This window comes from Protopterus annectens, chromosome 6.part0, assembly GCF_019279795.1.
Source record: "Protopterus annectens isolate FY-2018-M chromosome 6.part0, PAN1.0, whole genome shotgun sequence".
Classification (NCBI taxonomy): Eukaryota; Metazoa; Chordata; order Ceratodontiformes; family Protopteridae; genus Protopterus; species Protopterus annectens.
The window spans coordinates 913,548,323-913,569,135 of record NC_056737.1 but is presented as its reverse complement, the minus strand read 5'-3'; the positions used below and the strand labels follow the sequence as shown (position 1 = coordinate 913,569,135).

The 20,813-nt window shown below is 39.0% G+C and overlaps 1 protein-coding gene across 1 annotated transcript in view; it reads right to left on the bottom strand.

Moving 5' to 3' along the window:
- LOC122804601 (cholesterol 24-hydroxylase-like) overlaps nucleotides 1–20,813 on the bottom strand; it is a 730,604-nt gene that overhangs the window by 457,756 nt on the left and 252,035 nt on the right. Inside the window, exon 4 of the mRNA XM_044074564.1 lies at nucleotides 1,376–1,449. Within this exon, the coding sequence (XP_043930499.1) occupies nucleotides 1,376–1,449 (74 nt within the window). The remainder of the gene's footprint in view (nucleotides 1–1,375; nucleotides 1,450–20,813) is intronic.

Sequence of the window (20,813 nt, the reverse complement as noted above, 5' to 3'; positions counted from 1 at the left end):
GGGAACCACACATGCTTCCCAATATGCAGAAGCATGGCATCAAGAAACTGATGGAGTATATTCTCAAGGCAGGTGCCTGAGATGCCACCATTGTGTCCCCAGTAGGTTGCTGAAAGGATCATAAAGCTAATTTATATAAAGCCATACATACCTTGGAATACCCTCGGGCAGTCACTCCACAACTCCCACAGTTTCTTGAATGGTGTCCTTAGCGGCACATTACTGGTCCATATTGTCTGTATCATGTAGTCCATGGAACGTTAAGAATGGCCTGATAACCCTGAACATCTTGGGACAATGTCACTCACCATATGGCAGAGTAAAGGCAATGACAGCTTCTTGAAGATAACCATTTACTAAGGCTACAGCAACCACCCTAGCATTGTTAAAGAGTCACTCACTGAAACATGAGCACTCGGCCCCTATTAAAATGTCAGCACTCAAAATGCTGAGTACCAACACAGAAGAAAAGAGACCACATGAGAAGAGGGAACCTCGGACGTTGCTCTTCTTCTTTAAACATCTTTTCTTCCAGGATTGCAAGCCCCCCCACACACACCCTGAACATACATATACTAAGTCAAAGATTGCCATACTTTGGAGAAAAGGGGCAATTCCAGGAAATGACCATTTCAGACTTAGCATAGGTAGAGTCCATTTCTTTGGTAAGTCTGTCTCTGTGTTTTGGGACTCACTCGAGAGGATCCTAACATTTCAAATGGTTGGCTCAGCATTCAGTTGAATTCAAATATATAATGAAAGCAGCTCCACTGAACAGATTTTATTCATTTCTGAATTGCTCTGCCATCTTGTTTTACCTCATTAGCATACACAAATATGCTTTTTTTAATAATGTTGCTCATACATTGCCAGATTGTGCTTCTTGGCCTGAACATGTCACCGATCATGCTTTTCTTGATTCACACACCCTGCTCCTAGCCACTCAACACACACGCTTATCATGAAGCAGCAAAGTTTTCTGAATCTAGCCCTATGTCCTGAGGATTTAAGGTTTATATTTCCAAAATTACTTTCTCCTTTATTCCTCTAAAGCAAAACTTTGTCTGTACAAATAAGCAAACCAATTTAAGTTAGCTGTGCTTACCAACACAATGTATGTCCTCAATAATGCTTTATGACTTTGCAAAATATGTTGATGTGAGGATATATCATCTGATTTGGAAAGCATCAGAATTCTCACTACAGGTGTCTCTTGTCACCAAATACAGGCTAATTTCATTAATATGCAGCTGAAGTAAGTGTTTACCAGACTACTAAACTATCTTTAAATGGTTAGGAAGTGAGAAGTATGACACTAACATTTAATAATTATTGATATTAGTAAACAATAAAAAAGTTTTGCTGCATTACATACCTGACACCAAAGAGATGAAACATTTTGCTGTAAGTTTGTGGGTCCTTACTGTATTTTGATGTTGTCAGGAGCTCCTAAAAATAAATAAATAAATAAGCATGCATATTCATTACTTGGTGGTTTTGGTATGTAACAGCCATGCACATTATGAATTATCTTACTATGTGTAGTTGAAAATCAGCATTAGGACCATAATGTTTGATCCTTCTTCACCATATCATAGTCCTGATCGGGTCTGCTGTTTGTAATTGTCATTATATATCTATATTATGTTAAATAGTTTTCCTTACTCTCTCCATTTCTATCCAAACTGAGCTTTTCAAAATTGGCAATATACTTATTACTGTAAACTACCAGTTTCCTAGTTCAAAATAATGGACTTGTTCTGAAAATAAGTTTTCAAAGATACTGTACAATATACCTTTGCCCCTTTGATGTGTTCGTACTACAACATATTTTGTTGTCTACTTCATTGAAGTCCATCTTCCCTTTCAGATTTTCTTCAGTATTTTATACAGAGATAAAAAAAATCCACAATGACAATCGCCTAGTAACACACCATTGCACATATTTGAAGTACGTTAAGAATAAGTGGTGCCCCAGTGTCGCCTATCTGCTAGACTGCTTCTAATTGTAAATGTTATACACTTTTAAGCCAATGGCGTCTTTCCAATGAAGATGACAACTCTGTGCCTATAGGTCAGTCTGTACATTTATATTAACTTCCTTGATATTTATTATTTGCGGTCCCATTTAACAAATTCATCACATATCTGCACACAATTTTTCTAAGAACAACATTTCTGAAAAATCATTACCTGAAATTGATAAAAATAAGTTTCTGCAGCTGGACGGTTATTTCTCTGACTACTGAATGATGTCTGATCATTGTTTATACTTAGACAAATCAATGGCACGGGTCAGATTTTACTATTTTGATGGGATCCTGCAACAATAACTACCTCACCTGTGTTTCTTTGTTTACATCTTTCTTGTCTTCCTTTGCCTGCTTGGCCTTTGACATTTTATCTGTTTCTCAGTGTACAGTTTTCAGCAAATCCCTGACCCACATTTTGTTTACCGGGAAAGTCTGACTTAGAACAAAGCCAATTTTCAGTGGCGGTCCAGGGAGAAATGCTCTAGATGCATGTCTTTGTAAAAAAAAAAAACTGTCCCTACCTTTGTCATTTTGGTAAATATCCACACCCTAAAACTATTAATAGCCAGTACTTGTAATGTAGCTGGTTCCCAGAGTAGCACCTCTACATGGGTGCTCTCAAAGCTAACATTTAAATACCTTGGTCAGCTGCACTCCATTTGTCAGCCCTTGAACCACAGTGGTAAATTAGATCATGCAAATGCTGTCCCTGTTGCACCTCTTAATGTTTTATCAGGAGTCACTTGCAGCTGAAAAGTATGATGAACACGGACAGAATGATGGGGTGGGAAGCAGATGGAATACCTATAAGAATAACTGTGCAAAGCTAAGAACATAGAATTTTTTTGTCATCTTTAATACACCTGATTTGTATTTTTACCCCAGAGATCCTTGTAGATTGTGCAGACCGATTTCTTTTATGATACCATGACTACAAGTGCTAGTTATATATACATTTACTATATGCAGCCTAATGTATGTAGCACTCACAGAATGTCATTTTATTTTTGGCTACATCTGACATTCACAAATCAAGCTTAACATGTCTCATTATGTCATTATTTAGTAACAACATTGTTTTTCATAGTGTTTTGAGTTTTCCCAAATACAATTGTAGTGGTCCACATTACAGTAAACTCTGTATTCACTGTGTGTGATTGTTCAGCTTTAGTGATATAATCTTCACTGTATGTCAGGTCTCACTTTTACAGATTCACAATAGTGTCACATTAACTGCAAAGCTAAAAGGAAGAATGTGTAAGTTAACAGCAGCAAGTTGGAAACCAGGCACATGCAAAGGAATTCAAAGCACTCCATTTCTAGCTTACACAGATTTGGTGAGTGAAGTATGTCTACATGCTGACTTATTGTTGCTCCATGTAAACATAATGACAAATCTAATTTGTGCAAAAATTATAAAGCACTGATGAAAAAGATGTGTCAGGCATGTTTTATGTTAGCCACCATTGTATATGGTTAATCTAAAATTACTAAGGTGAACCTGCAATAACTGCTGAAAAGTTACGAGCCTGGAGCTGTAAATTGCTCCAAGACAGGTCAGCAAGAGTACTTGCATTATTTAGAAGCTAACACATCATGTGTTCTACTTCCAGCAACCACCTGCAATTAAGTGTGAGCTACCAATCCAATTGAGCAACAAAAAAGTTGCTCACATAATAAGCTTAACACTGACCTCTGCAATGACTTACCTGAACTCCAACATAAGGAAAAAAATAACTCAATTTTCTACAATAGATGATCAGTGAAAAAAAATTAGATAATATAAATATATATATATATGTATAAAAAATGTATATAAATATATATATATATATATATATATATATATATATATATATATATATAAATATATATACACACACACACACACACACACACACACACACACACACACACACACATATATATTCGCATACATAAAACCCACCCCAGCCATTCTTTATGCATGTTCCCATGTCAAGTAACATCACTCCCAAAAAATACAAAATTAAAAACCAGTTATAACGAAAGAGAACAAAAAGACTAACACTGAATTAGCAGCACATCCCACTGCTGTAAATGCTCATTTACAAATGCATAATGCTTTTCTGTACTATTACTACAAACAAAAATCCAAAACTGAGACTATAATAAAAAATTCACTTATCTTAAGATAACTTGGAATTTTATTCCTCCATAATGCTAAGACAAAAATAGTTCAGAACCAAGAACGAAAAACTTATACTGAAAAAATACAAACAATGAATAACAAGGAAACATTAAGTAAATGGCATATACATGAGTCAGATATAAGACATCACTGACACCTAGTACATAAGTGATAAGGGCTAGAATTCTATCCTAGCCTTGACATCAGGGGCTGGTAGCCATGACATCAGGGGCATGGTGCTAGCAGCCATGACATCGGGGACATGGAGCTGGTAACCATGACATCAGGGGCATGGTGCTGTTAGCCGTGACATCAGGGGCGTGGTGCTGGTAACCATGACATCAGGGGCGTGGTGCTGGTAGCCATGACATCAGGGGCATGGTGCTGGTAGCCATGACATCAAGGGTGTGGTGCTGGTAGCCATGACATCAGGGGCGTGGTGCTGGTAGCCATGACATCAGGGGCATGGTGCTGGTAGCTATGACATCAAGGGCATGGTGCTGGAAGCCATGACATCAGAGTCACGGTGCTGGTAGCCATGACATCAAAGACACAGTGCTGGTAACCATGACATCAGGGGCATGGTGCTGGTAACAATGACATCAGGGGCGTGGTGCTGGACTCATCTTTGAAGAAGGCCTTACATCTTACAAATGTTCCTTGCATGTATATAGGCCATTTCTCTGACACCTATAGCACATGATCTTTGGCAAGTGGGGTGGGAAACAGATGGGATGGGTGGGGATGAACAAATTATTTCAATGCCACCAGCATGGTGGAATTTAAAAGCTATCAGGTAACACTGATAGCTGTAAATGTTAACTATGGTTTTGATATTTGAGATATATATCCCATTTAGAGTTATAACATGTTAACACATGCAAGTACATATCTTACATAAATGTTTTCTTTGTCCCACAGGAGGCATGGTTTCTATAGGATATTACTCAGCCAAGATTCATTTGCAAAAGACATAATAAATAATCCCTTATTATTTATATAACAACAATTTTTCTTGTAAGTTAGGTTAGGAACAAGGACAGCATCTCATATTCCAGTATACAAGCATAAATACACAGTGGATACTAAAACACTAAGAGTTTTTCACAAAATGTGTGTTATACAAACATTTGCAGAAAACTGCACTGTGAAAGAAAAATGAGGCTACTAAGAGGTTAGAACCTGAAGATTTAGACACCTTTGCCATTGTTCAGGTGGTATTTATTATGCCTTGTTACACTTGTAAGTGACATCAGAATGTGGCAGCTGGCCTTAATGATTACAGGTTATGCAACAGGGGATATAGTTTGAAACACTTGGTGGTAACTGTCATGTAATAATACCATGATGAAATAATTGGTGATACCAGAGTGGGTAACCAGTTTTAATCCAGGTGGTCTATGCAGTAAAGGACAAGCTGGATAAAATAAATATGAAATTACAGTTTTTATAAGAAATGGCGTCTCATTAATTCTATGGGAAAGTGGATTACTTGCTTTAGTACACTTGTCACAGGAAATAAGAAGTAACCATTCAGTCTTACATCTTGAATAAAGGTTAGTAGTACAGAAGTGTAAACGTAAGTGCCCTGGGTACAACATATTGTGGGAGAGACTGGCCAAACCCAATTGCTTTTAAAGCATACCAACTTTTAAAAGCTGTATTGCATTTGCAGACAAACCTGAGTGCTGTAGCACTCCATATGTGATCTAAACTGTAGTAACTGTTACAGTTTAAAAGACGTTTTTTTTTTTTTTACTAAAATGAGAGGAAGGCGGGTTGAGGGCAAGATGTAGAAAAATAAGTCATTGGCTAGGTCGGGGGTTATGTCATGTAGCTGGTCACCTGGTTGGTGTGCCAGTAGACTGGGCAGACCTGCTGTTGTTGCTCTTCAGTTGAGGAAAGTTGACCTTATATCCCAATTAAATTATTTCCTGCTGCTGCAAGTGAAATACTGCATAGCAAATCACATTGAGTGGAGCTGCTATCACACAACACATGGGGAGTGCGTGCCTACCTGATGGGCACTGGGACAATGAGTATAGTTTTTACATTTTTGTTTTTATCTAAAATGTGTTTGTTTGAGTAGACCACTGATCAAAAGTGACCAACTTCAGTCTCAGCAGAGGAATAGAAAAAAAGTCAAAATTACATTTAGTGAGAAAGCAGGAATATAATGAAAGTACACATCTTTGAAATACCACTATTAGGGAACAAAAATTTAAAAAGGAGATACAGTTGTAATATATACTATATACAATAAATCAAGACAAATCTCATTCAGGAAGTGAGGTCCTATATGATAATTAAAACTGTGTGTTGTCCAAACAGGAATGATATGATAATTGAGTGTAGTGAAGGATATTAGAGCCAGTGAGTAGCCGGAAGGAGAGGTTATGCTAAGTAACATATGTGAGTGACAAGTGTACATTAGTGCAAAAGAATGTGTCATATGAGGGCAGTTAGAGTGTTACTCGTAGGAGAAAGACAAACTGATGTAGTTCAGGTTAGGTGATATGAGTGAATGAGAGACAATGACACAGCTGATGATGGCAAGTGGGTTTATAATCCTAAAGTTGGGATACAATGATGTTTCTTGGAATACTTTCCCAGAGTTTTGGAACTAGAATAGAAAAGCAGTGAAGTGTATAATGAAATTTAGGTTTATGGAAGTTGCAGTATGGGGTGGAGTGGTCATTGTTATCTGATGCAGTTTAGCTGCTAGTGCAGAGAAGGCCTTAATGACAAAGGGTGTGAAAATTTGGGATTCCAAGAGATGGTCAACCCTTTATTGATCGAGTAGCAATTTTGCTTTTTTTCAATGTTTTGCAGTGATGTATATTGTTAGGGGTCTGGGTAATAACTCTACAGATTTTATTGGATACTGTTTGAATGTATGTGTGTTTTTGATAACAAGGCCAAGATGGTGAGGATGTATTCAAGTTGGCAGAGTAGTGTGTCTTTGCCTATGACTTCTTCTGGCTTTTTCCTGGTTAGGGGTCGCTACAGCAGATCACCTGTCCGCTCATGAATGGCAGTAGAGTTTTACGGTGTCGAGTTGCCAGCCCGATGCCCAACCTTCCATGGAAGGCACACATATGCACGCCCTCACACCTAGGGCCAATTTAGAGTGTCCAATCCACCTACAGCATGTCTTTGGGATGTGGGAGGAAACTGGAGCACCCGGAGGAAACCCACGTGACCACAGGGAGGACATGCAGACTCCACACAGAAGGCACCCCAGCTGAGGATTGAACCAGAGAACCTCTTGCTGTGAGGCGACAACGCTAACCGCTGCACCACCGTGGCCTCCCGTGTCTTTGCCTATGACTATTCTGGAGATTTTAATAAGAAAGGGGGATATTATATTGGCCCAAAATAGCAGAGAATTAACCTTTTTGTTTTGCATTCAAGGTGAAGAGACAATATAAGTGAGAGGTCAGGCCAAATGGCAAGATACTGAAACAAACTAGTTTTCTCTGTAGAGATATTGTTCTGGTCATAGATATGTAAAGAGTTCTGCATTTTTTTTTAAGTTTCTCTTTGCTGCCAAAAATCACAGCTTTTTTGTTTTGGTGGAGATGAGAAGCTGTTTTTTGTGTGAGAGCCAGTGGATTAGGACTAAAAAATCTGCTTGCAGTACACAGTTGTTTGTACAAAACAGTACCATGTTATCCATGTAGAATAGGACAGGGAAATGAGGTATGTTAAAGGGAAGTTAACTTATAAAGATGGAAAATAGTAGATGAGCAAGTATGGAACATTGTAGTACTACTTCCTGAAGGTTGACTGACTAGGAAATCGTGATCAGTGAGGCAGTTTTGAAGCCAAGGTAGGGAATCTGGACATATGCCTATTTGTTTTAAGTGATACAACAGGGCATTGTGGTCATCATAGTTGAAACCTTTTGAAAGGTCATAATCTTTATAGAGGCTTTCTGTTGTCCAGGCCTGGTAGTTTTGTTTGTTGAGTTTCCTGTGTTCTGGCAGCCATTTTCTGCTGATAGTCTGTCATCATTATTATTGAGAGTAACAGGGTTTCCTGACCTTCTGTAGTAGACTGATTGGGTAATAGCAGGGGCTAACAGGACTGAGTAGTAATTTGATCTTCTAACTCTTCCATCCTTACTGGTATATAAACCCTGTGTCTGGAAAAGGTTGTGCTAGTATTTATCAGGCTGTGGATGGTAATTCATTACTGAAACTAAGAAGAAATTCCTTAAGATTCCAAGAGCAGGATAAGTTATTTCTTACACTTATTTCATTGAATTGCACTTCCATAACACTTATAATTGTGCTATACAGTTAATATACTAAATTTTGCACTGTTATAAAGCTTTTTTTACTGTTTCACTGCATTTATGTACTGTTTTATACTGTTTTAACTGTATTTTTCATTGCTAGATACTGTTTCATTACTCTAATTGCATGTTTACTGAATTACTTAACTGTAAACTGCTTTTTCATAATGAGAGTTGTAGTTTCTGTTTGTGAGTGCTTTTCTATGCATTTTTGAGGTTTCTGTGTTCTAGTCTAGTCTGTTTGCAGTTAAAAGCATTCTCTAGAGTCTGCTTGCTCCTTGATCTGTTTAAAACTTTCATTTAGTGGCTACAGCTAGTAGCTGTTTTCCCATCCCCACTCCCTATTGTTGTGGTGTTCTTATACTTGGTGGCTTTGCAGTTGCCTGCCCATACTGTATATTTGATCTGTGACACTCCTCCCAGTCTAGTGTCATTAGTTCATTCAATCTACTAGAGAACATTTGTGAAGGCCAACCCACTCAGATTCTTAACCTTGAATTAACTTCTGTTCCAGCCTTGTCCATTTCCACTTTACTGAAAAAAAAATTCTAAGCTTGTTTCCCCCTTTCCTGTAACAAGTCTAGTCCAGATACAGATTTACTGTATCCAGGACTGTTTGTAAGCTCCTGAACCCCCTCCCCCCGCTTAACTAGGGTTAAACTATTCCTGGCGTCATAAAGTCTGCTCTTCAAATTTTCCCTTGCAGCTAGCCAGCTTTTTAGTTTTAGCACTCAGATCTGTTTCTTTGAGCTCAGCACTTGTTTAGAACTTGATGTAAGCACTAAATACGCTACAAATTACTACAGCACTCAACTTTCCTCACTTGTCTTGAGGAAAACAGTTTTTAGTACTTAATAAATAAGCACCTATCCAGGCATGTCTAAAGGTCAGCTCCTGGTGTTTTCTCCTGTCTACCTGATGAATCTGGGCATCTTGGGGCAATGCAGCAATTGCCTCATGTACACATACAACCCCCTCCTCCTACCACCCAACACTACAACCTGTGAGAGATGCACTTATATAGCCAAACTGGAAGCAAAGCTCTCTTCACTGAAGACTGGACTAGACAGTCAAGAGGAGAAGGTAAACGCTTGCACCACACCACACGCATCACATAGTCCCTCAAAACCTACACCACCAAAACAAACACACAGAAGCACAAAACATATGCCTACATTCGTGAATGCTCTCAATAAAAATCTGCTCAAACAATCGAGACCTCCAAAGCAGAAATGCAAGCAACCTTCACCCCCCCAACACAACCCTAATGACACATAGCCCACAAACTCAGTGTGCCACTCAACTGCAGCCCATAAGGCCTAACGCACCAAACACTCTAGTCATAGGTGACTCTGTAGTCAGGCATACTGATGTTCCACTCACCAAGCTAAACAAGGAGAAAGTTATTGTCAGCTGCCCGTCGGGTGCCAGGATCTGCCACATAACACACGCACTCAGGTCACTCCACAACAAGTACAAATATGACTCTGTCATTGTCCATGTTGGTATGAATGACCTGAGACATACCTCCCTGGACTACATGAAAAGAGACACGGAGGAGCTCTCTGATCTTGTAGCCCAGGCAGGTATGACCCTAGCCCTGAGTAGCATCCTGCCATCACCCAGAATGATACAACAGTACAAGGACAAAATCATTGACTTCAACAATTGGCTAAGCTTCTGGTGTCATTCTAAGGGAATCCAGTATCTGTCTGCCTGGGATGACATGATTAACAGACCACGATGTTTTACCACAGATGGTCTGCACTTGTCACCCTTGGGATTCCAAATATTGGCAAAGGCTCTTGCCATCCCTATAGTGCCATTTTTAGGCAAGGTTCAAATGACAAATTCACCATCATAACAGGTACAAGCAAGCAAAATCTGACGGTAATGCTACTCGATGCTAGAAGTCTAAACCTCAAAATGCACTCACTCGAGGCACTCCTTAAAATGGAGAACATCGACATCTGTGCAGTGACAGAGACCTGCTTCAAAGCTCCAGAGAGCACCCCTGCATTACCAGGCTGTAATTCATACCACACCTTTCTGCCACCTAACCCGGACCGAAACACTAAAGGAGGAGGCGTGTCCATATTCATTAAGGATATCCACAACTCCAAGCTAGTTGCTCAGCATAATGCATCCGAGATTATCCAAGTTCTGCTAACTCTGGGCAAGACCACAATCCAGATTGTAGCTTGCTAAAGACCCCCCACCATGCCCCAGGATTCCCATTCCTCTTTTCTTGATACACTGGAAAATATTAGGGTACAACCCAATGCCCTAATAATGGGTGATTTCAACTACCCCACTATTAACTGGGAAAACTACTCATGTACCAACTCGTTTGCTCAACGTTTTTTGAAATTCATAAATTCCAACACCTTGGATCAACTTATCCACACCCCCATGAGGGGCAGCAATATCCTGGACCTGGTCATCACCAACATGGGCGACCGGTGTTCCACACCAGAGGTCAATTCCTCATTGGTCAGATCCGACCACGAGCTAATCACACTAGACATCCACATCCCTCCCCACCCCCATTAGGGAAACCACCGTAAAAAATTTCTCCAAAGCCAACTTCACGCTTCTTAAGACATAAGTTGCAAACTTCACGACACCCATGCAGACAGACAATAGAGGTACGACTGCTGAATCCTACACAAATGCAATTTATAAACACTTACATGAGTGCATGGATCGTGCTATCCCTAACAGAACTAAGATGCTATCATCCAAAAAAAGGAAGCCAATCTGGTGGTCTTCTGCCATAAACAAACTCTACAACAGAAGAAAGAAACTGTTGCAAAAAAGATTAAAATCCCATGATTGGAGGAACTCCCTGGTCAGCCTCAGTAAGAAGCTGAGATCCCTCATAAAATCCTTCAAAGCTAGTTATGAAAACAAAATCACCACTGATTCTAAAGATAACCACAAAGCATTCTATATCTATGTCAAGAATCTCAATGGCAACACTCAGATCTGCTCTGAGTTACAGCACAATCGCACTAAATATACACAACCAACTGATATTGCCAACATCCTGACAGATAGGTTCAGTGCTAACTTTACCCCCTCTCACCCTCTAAAGGGCCCATCTCTATACCAGAAGAATGCAAAGTTCCTGTAATCATGGCTGCACAGGTAAAAACCTCACTCTCCAAAGCCAGGAACATAGCATCCATGGGACCTGACAACATCCCAGGCTGCCTTCTACATGAACTACAGAATGAACTGGCACCCCACCTAAGTACCATTTTTAGTCATAGGCTCACCTTAGGCTTTGTGCCCTTTGAATGGCTCACCGCAATGGTTATCCCAAGACAGGGACACAGGAAAATAATTTTCTTGGGTGGTTAATGCCAGGGTACCTTTTTGTCTAGGCTTATATAAGCCCTAGGTCCAATAGCCTAGTACCTACCTATGAACCTATGAAGATGAAAACAGAAACCTTACCTCTGTCCACAGTGAGTATTATTTCCTCTTTTAGGGTTCACAGGGCTGTAAGTATGCTACAGTTGGACCAGAACCCATGTTGTTTATGGGAAAGGAGGTTATATATAGCTTTTTTCCACTCTTTTTCTCCCCTTTCTTTCATTTGGGCAGCTGTCCCAGAGCCTCAGTTCCTTGATGAGTCTCTTGGAACTGAAATCTACTCCTGCTCCAATGTCTGCAAATTTCACCACAGCCATCAGGGATCCTAAGGACATCCTGTGAGGGTCACACTGTTAAACGTCCATCGGGGGGGGTTACATTTTATGGCCTACTCCTTATTACTCCCCTTCCCTTCTGAGACCTTGTAATATGCCTAAGGAGTAGGCATGCAGTGGAAACATGGGGCATATCTCCATGTCTGCGAAGAGACTCAACCATGTCTCCAATGTATTACCCTCTTACAAACACAACGTCTGGCATTCTGTCTTGAGCCTCCATCAGGGTGCAGCACAGGTGATGACAAGGGTCTGCATACTCATCACCTAGATGCTAATGACCAACCCTCCCCACCACTCCATCAGTTGCCTGATCTGTTAAGCGAACTGAAGCCACCAGGACTATAGTCAGGGCTTTATCTCTCAACACCACTGGAGTAGCTAGGAGGTTGTAGACAGTGATGAATTGAAATTATTTAATTAAATATCTACCAGAAAGGCCTCAGAATATAGAGGTATATTATTAGTAGCTTCCTCTTTGACATGTTCATTACAGCACAGCAGCATATTAGAATCATGCTTAAAAATCGTCATACTGTGATTCCAAACAATATTATATTATGCCAAGCATTTTATTTTGCTTTAGAATGTGTCAGTGTTCAGTTGTTTTATCACCACTAATTGCAACAAGATTTTACACAGGGTTCTGTCTTCACTAGGCTGGGGCACATTCATTGACCCTTTAAACACTGGGGACATTTACAGGCATTCAGAATCTACCCATATCTTGTGTACAACATGCTGTTGCTGCTATTAAAATAACTACATGGTTTGGCATCCTTTTATTATTTTGGTATAGCAACTTCATGAATCAAACTGAAACTGTTCTCTACTGCACATACTTGTTGGTGGCCGATCCCTACTATTTAGTCATCTATGTATAATACACAGCTTACCTTCATACATTTTTTCATAGCTGAAAATAACCAAGTATACTGCCTTACTAGCCCACATTACAACGTTTCTTCACACTGTACCTATCATCCATCTTTGCCTTCACTCATCTAACACAAACACAATGAAAGCAGTCTGTCTATTCCTACACTCTTTCACATTAGCTACCTTATACTTTTAATCCCTTTACATCAGTTCATAATAACTACAATGACATTAAACACCTGTAGAAATTGTTCTGTTTTCACATATCCATTGAACCATGGTGGAATAAACATCTGCAGAATGTGCTATGAACCAATAGGAAAATACAACAAATAAGAATTTAGTTCCTATTTGACCATTAATATTAATTTCCAACAGATAAATATCTAAATTTGTTATACCTAACACCATTGCTTTTTATTATCCCCACACCTCCCAGATTTATATATACAAGCTCCATGATTGCAAAAAAATGAATAAGGAAGAAATTTTCCACAACAAAGGAATTACTACTGGTGCACACTTAGAAATTGCTCCAGCTGTGATTTCCAGTGGAAAACCAAGACATCATTCTGTTCCTTGCATCTTTTGTTTAGGATAAGTGACGCTCAAACAACTACATGTCACCCACCTGTAAATATACCTGCTAATTTACTATCTTCTACAAGCTCAAGTCATGACTGAAAAGGGTTAGTGGACTAAGCCCTCTACTTGTGTAAGAAAGCTTAAATAAATAAATCCCAGAAAATAAATTATACTCCAGCAAAAGCAGTCGACCACTTATTTACATTTAAGTTCTGGGTTCACTTGACAAGCAAAAATGACAGCGCAGTGGTGCAGCAGTTGCATTGTCACCTCACAGCAAGAGGTTCTCCGGTTCGATTCTTTGCTGAGGTGCCTTCTGTGTGGAGATTACGTCTTCCCTGCATCCATGTGAGTTTCCTCCAGGTGCTCTGGTTTCCTCCCATGTTACAAAAACATGCATCTGGAGCGTTTCTCGACGGGCCTCAGCTGAAAATTGGCTTCATTCCAAGTCAGACTTTCCTGGAAAACACATGTTAAATAAATAAATATTAAATAAAAAGAAATGACATACAGCTTATGGTTTAAGTAACAACATCCATTAAGATTTAATTAAAATACTGTAGAGAAAAGAATGGTAATTTGTACATAAAAAAAGTATAACAAGTACACAGTCTAACTCAAACTGACGTCTGCGACAACAGAATTCCTATGTTAAGATGGTGCTACATGAAAACCATGGCGGTAATAAGAACAATGAACTTGTAAGTATTTTTCCATACCTGTCAACATGATATAGCACATGCTGGTAGGCTGACCAGCTAATAGCTAGCAGCAAACATTACACAACCCAATATATTTTGGATGATCTTAACTTTGCTGGATTTGTTAATTCCAGTTATAAAGGATATCCCAACTCTCCATTTAGAAAAATAGCAGATGAAGGGGACTGAGAGTGTAACAGTCTCTTTACAAGCAAAATTAAAAACTAACCTATCAGTTTGTCTAGACATCAGGACTATATATCTGTCTGATTAAAGGTAAATGTTTGACCGCTCCAGTAAAAACAAAATGTCAAGGTGGTTACTGTCGCTTGTCCCTTGTGTTCAAATCAGACAAAGTGGTGTATGGGTTCAAGATACTTATTGTACATAAACACATCAGAAACAGTAACTGGAATGTGTACTTAAGCTAAATGACTCACTTATTACTTTATAAACTCTCATATGTGCATCTCCATTCATGTCTGCAATCACTCTGACTGACTATACAAAAAGGCACTGATCTTGCACGTTCTCAATACTTATATGCACACGCTGTCTAGCTACAGTGGCTGACTAGGTACAATATACTCAGTGATCTACAGTTACTGAGCAGCAGACACACTTCCTTTCAGTCAGATAATAATTGTACATGAAAAACTGTCTATTAATTTTTAAAGTGTACTAAGGCAACATTAAAAAATTACACCTGATTCTGCCCTTTTCCAAAGCTAAAACTCTAGCAAAGAATCTGAAACCTACACTGTTACCTAATGAAAGTAATTTAATATAAAAAATGTGCACACTGAGTGGAGGAGCTGAGAACCAGACAACTAAAAGTGTCCAAGAAGATGCCAAATAGCAAAAACACAGTACACCAAGGTAGCAATTTCTGCAAGATGGTGGTCTGGAATTCAATTTGCTAAACCATTAAACCAGCTAGTAACCAACCTTGTAGGTTGTGGGGTACAGGGTGGTGCATGCACACTCCAGCAGCTCTCTTGCACTATTTTCATCTGCTGTTTGTTACTAGGGGAAGAGATTGTTAATTCATTCAAATGCTTCAATGACAAGTTGGAGTAAAACATTGACAGCACTACAAAGGTGAGAGTAAGTCAAGAGTCAGTATGAGAATTACCTCAGCCCTATGCCAAGCCAAAAAGACATGCTTTTGGTTTTCAGTAAAGGTCTTACATCAATCTATGCAAAATGTTTTTTAAATGCATCATTTTAGATAACATATCATCTTGGCTTAATTGGTTCTAAAATACAGAACTTTTACTAATGAAAAAATAAAATGAATGCAATAATCTTTGTCTCCGTCTATAGGACAGATCTTCTAGATTTTAATAAAGATCTATCAAAGAGATTATTTTCACTGACCAGAAAATCACAGTTGAATCTGTTCCTTGTATGATTACTTTCATACCAGAAAATAAACTCAGATCAGGTGTCATGGTTAGTGCCTTCTTATGTACTGTATAAAACTTCCCCAACCACTAATTCTACTGCACATGAATGACCAGAATGTGCCTTTGCTTACCATAAACAAAGATTGTGGTACTACATGCACGTGTTTTGCGTGTGTGTGTGTGTGTGTGTGTGTGTGTGTGTGTGTGTGTGTGTGTGTGTGCACTCGTACGTGCATGCATGAGTTAGAGATACATTTCTGATTTTTAGGGATGTTCTTGATTTTGCCTTAAAATTTTGCTCTTTACTCCATAAAATTTGTGTTTTTTCTCACAGAACACTGTCACTGTTCTTGATTTTGCCTTTTGCTCTTTATCCCCTAAAATTGTGATTTTTATCACAGACCACTGTCACTGCATTATTAAATAATGTTGCAGTCAGATATTACTTTTTCAGAAAATGCATATTAATAGAAATCTTCTTGTTCAATCAAGTTTCTAAGTGAACATTGCCAGTATATGTTTCTCAGATCTATGATTGATTAGTTTTGGATTTGCCTTTTAATAAAGAGAGGCTGAAAGCTATGGGTTCTGTGTGTGTGTGTGTGTGTGTGTGTGTGTGTGTGTGTGTGTGTGTGTGTGTGTGTGTGTGTGTGTGTGTGTGTGTGTGTGTCTGTATGTGTGTGTGTGTGTGTGTGTATTTTTAGGGATGTTCTTGATTTTGCCTTAAAATTTTGCTCTTTACTCCATAAAATTTGTGTTTTTTCTCACAGAACACTGTCACTGTTCTTGATTTTGCCTTTTGCTCTTTATCCTCTAAAATTGTGATTTTTATCACAGACCACTGTCACTGCATTATTAAATAATGTTGCAGTCAGATATTACTTTTTCAAAAAATGCATATTAATAGAAATCTTCTTGTTCAATCAAGTTTCTAAGTGAACATTGCCAGTATATGTTTCTCAGATCTATGATTGATTATTTTTGGATTTTTTAATAAAGAGAGGCTGAAAGCTATGGGTTCTGTGTGTGTGTGTGTGTGTGTGTGTGTGTGTGTGTGTGTGTGTGTGTGTGTGTGTGTGTGTGTGTGTGTGTATGTGTGTGAGAGAGACAGAGATACATGTCTGCTTTTCAAGGACACCCCTGATTTTGCCTTAATAGTTTGCTCTTTACATCATAAAATTTGTGTTTTTTTTCTGACAGAAGCATTAATCTGAGTCGTTAAGTAATGCTAGTCACTGCAGTCACAGAGTACTTTTCTTCAGAAAATGCATATAATGTAAATCCTCTTAGTCAAGTTTTTAAGTCCTTCTAATCTAGAGAAATGAGAAAGTTGTGTGTGTGTGTGTGTGTGTGTGTGTGTGTGTGTGTGTGTGTGTGTGTGTGTGTGTGTGTGTGTGTGTGTGTGTGTGTGTGTGTGTGCGTGTGCATGTGTGTGTGTGTGTCTGTGTGAGTATGCATGCATGCATACACTGTCTTTCTATACCGCTATTATACTGTCTATATCTCAGAGGAAAACTCAGTTCTGTATTACTTCCTGCACCTTTTAGTACAAAAGATCATACACAAAGAAGAGATGTGTAACAATGATTGCTATTTCATTTAAATTCCTTGCCTTTTCCTCTGTGGGATCCTACAAACTGAAACAAATAACTCAGCTTTCAAACAAGCTAAGAATACTTTAACCTATCATTAAAACAAATACACTATGCAGGTTGTTGCATAATTCTCTTTTAACACACTGAGGTACTCAAAAGGAACATGTCTAACCAGTTTCACCTGATTCACTGAGATCAGACCAAATCATAGCTTCAAGCCAGCATACAATGTTTTGGTTTACAGTATAAAAATCAAGGTTAGTGCTAATTGTGTTAGAAATGGCCCCATTGTAATTTTGCAGAGTTTTATTCTTGTTTCTTCTTTTTTCCCATGGCTATATCCAAGACAGGAATGAAATACATTTGCTACATATTTTCACTTTACTCTGTCACAGAATTTACCAAAGCTTCAGAGACTCAGTCTGTGTTTGCTGTTTTTGTTTGTTACTATTTTCTAGTGCTGTATCTTTACTTTCAGACAAAATTTATTTTACGTTGTTACAAAGTTTGATAACAACAAACTGGAAAGCATCACTCATGCTTTATAAGGAGGCTAAGTTGACTGTTCTATGATCTCTGACACCCATATAGAAAATGAAAGAGGAGGAGGAAGAGAAATATGAAGACGCACCCATCTTATATTGATAATATGAGTAACAATAATTTGCTTATCAGAAGAAGAAACAGTAAGACTAATTTATAAACAAAAGGAAGCTTGTTTAAATTCAAGTTAACTACTTTTTAAAAAATATTTTTGGTGCCCCATTCCTCTATTGTCACCACTAAGCCTAAGTGCCTATCAGATCATTTGTTCACACTGACCCTTTGCATTCTGGGAGAAACACCATTATCTCATAGAGAAGTGTACAGCTATTATACTTTTATACTGGTTCAAGATTAGATAGTCCTTTTCTAACAATTTTTGGAATTTAAAAATCCATCCAGCTGGACTGTGAACTGCTGTTTTACTATATATGTAATCTATGATTTGCGATTCATTCAATGCATTAAGCTGCACTTGGAGTCCTTTATAGCTAACATAAAGTAATTGAACCTGCAGAGGTAGAAGGACAGATAGAAGAACTTCAAAGTTATGTTGCAGTCACCTTGTTTTGTCAGACACAGATTAAAACAGTGAGTACCAAACTCACAAGAAGGGAGGTTTATTGAGTGTTTTTAAAGGGTCTAAGTGTGGTAAATCTTAAGCCTGGGATCTTAGTTATTTTTGTAGGTGATAGGGTGAAGACGGTACAATGATCATTAAAAAAGAGGTAGTCTGAACCATCATGGACAATTAGGAAGGACTCTGTCCATTAGAATTTTTTGACTTAGTTCTCTTTAAGTGTCCTAGAAAGTCAGTGTAACTTTTCCCAAACCTTATGGCTTCTGTGACAGTAGGAGATGGAGTGTTAAATGACAGCCATAGTTAATTTTAGATGCCACACTGAAACTGCACATGCATATGAACATCAGACGACCTGGTACATCTCTAAAAATACTCAGGAAGCTGAAACTGAACTGAAACATGGGTTTGTAATGCAAAACTCACTCTCAAGAGAGAAACAAATACTAATTTTTCCTCCAAATACCTCTCTCATTAAAAAAAAACAAAATTTAAAATCCTTTATCTTAATAATACAACCACTGAAGTCACTTCTCATGGCAAATTTTAGAAATGATACTGGAAGATCATCTTAAATTTGAGCGACATATACAAAATTCCATAAAGCTTCACCAAAAACTAGGGATGCTTTACAGAGCCAAAAACTTTCTCACCAATGCAACTAAAATTTTACTAGCCACTACTTACCTCCTCCACTCACTATTTTATGGTGCTCCAATCCTTACTAATCTCCAGGCATCACAAAAAGCAAAATTTAAGCAATGTTATAATAAAGTGGTTAAATTTTCATCAAATATTTCCTTTTAGAACCCACCACTGTATAGTACTAAAAAGCCTAAATTGGTTAGAACTGCCCTATCAACTAATATATACACAGCTTCTTACCAGTTATAAAAGTATCCAGCATCCGTCTGCCTGTCCGCTACTAAATACTATTCTACACAATTATGTTCTCACTTGGTCAGTACAATCCAGTGACCTAAAACTCCTCTCTCCACAAACCTATCAAATCTGGAGGGCATAGGTTCATAGGTAGATACTAGGCTATCTGCCCTAGGGCATTTATAAGCCTAGCCAGAGTGTGTTTGGCTTTTGCCTCCCTTTTAGATTAGTTAACTGTGCCTCTGTGTAGTAGGTCACAGAGGATAGCTCTTTAAGGTTAGTTTACTGTGCCTTTGTCTAGCAGGGACACAGAAGAGATCCCAGGGGTAAACTTACAATCTCCCATCCACTCATCAAGATTTCTCTTGAAGAGGGTCAGTGAGGGGCTCTGCCTAACATGAATTGGGATTCTGTTCCAGAGTGAGGGGAGCCTCTAGGATATGAATCTGTCCCTCCAGCATGTCGTGTTTATTGCTGTGCTGAGGTTTAAGTCCCTGGAGCATGTAGCTCTAAGGGATTTGGATTTCCTGAGGTGGAGCATGTCCATTAATTCTGGGTTAGACATGGCTTTGTACGTCAGGCATAGATCGCCTCTGAGTAGGTGGTAGGCAACTCAGTAGAGCTGGAGTTTCTTTAGTTGAACTGCATAGGGCATCTGTTTGAGGCCTGTGATCCTCTTGGTGAGGTACTTTTGGGGTCTCTCCAGTTGCTGCAGGTGTCGGGTAAGGTACATCCCAAATGGAGCATTGTATTCAATTATGGGCCTGATGAGTGATGAGTAGAGGGGCACAATGACCTCTCTAGATCTAGATGTGAACCCTTTCGTGATAAGGTGGGCTATATAGAAGGTCTTTCTAACTACTTTGGCAATGTGATTGTCAAAGGAGAGATTGCTGTCTACTTGGGTCCCCAAATCCCTAATTACTTCTTCCGTACTTAATGGATTATCTCCTATGTGATAATTTGTGGGCACTGTGTTTTTCCCAAAGGGGATGACTATGCACTTTTTTGCATTTAGCTTGAGTCCGTGGCTCTGGCACCAGGTATCCATCTCTGTGAGACCCTTTAGGAGGATGCTTCTGTCAGCCAGAGCGTCGATTATGGCTCCCAGTTTGCAGTCATCTGCAAACTTGGTCAGCCATAGTCCTCCCGTGTTAGCCTGTACCTCAGAGAAGTATATACCGAACAAAAGAGGTCCCAGGACTGAGCCTTGTGGGATGGCACTTGTAACTGGTTTAAATTCAGAAATGGCACCTGCGATTCTGACCATGTGGGTTCTATCCCTGAGCCAGTTTGCAACCCATCTTGGAACATAGGGGTTGATATTTAAGCTGGTAAGCTTATTTATGATGCCAGATTGGGGTACTGTGTCAAAGGCTTTTGCAAGGTCCAGGTAGGCTGTGTGGACTACCTTCCCCTC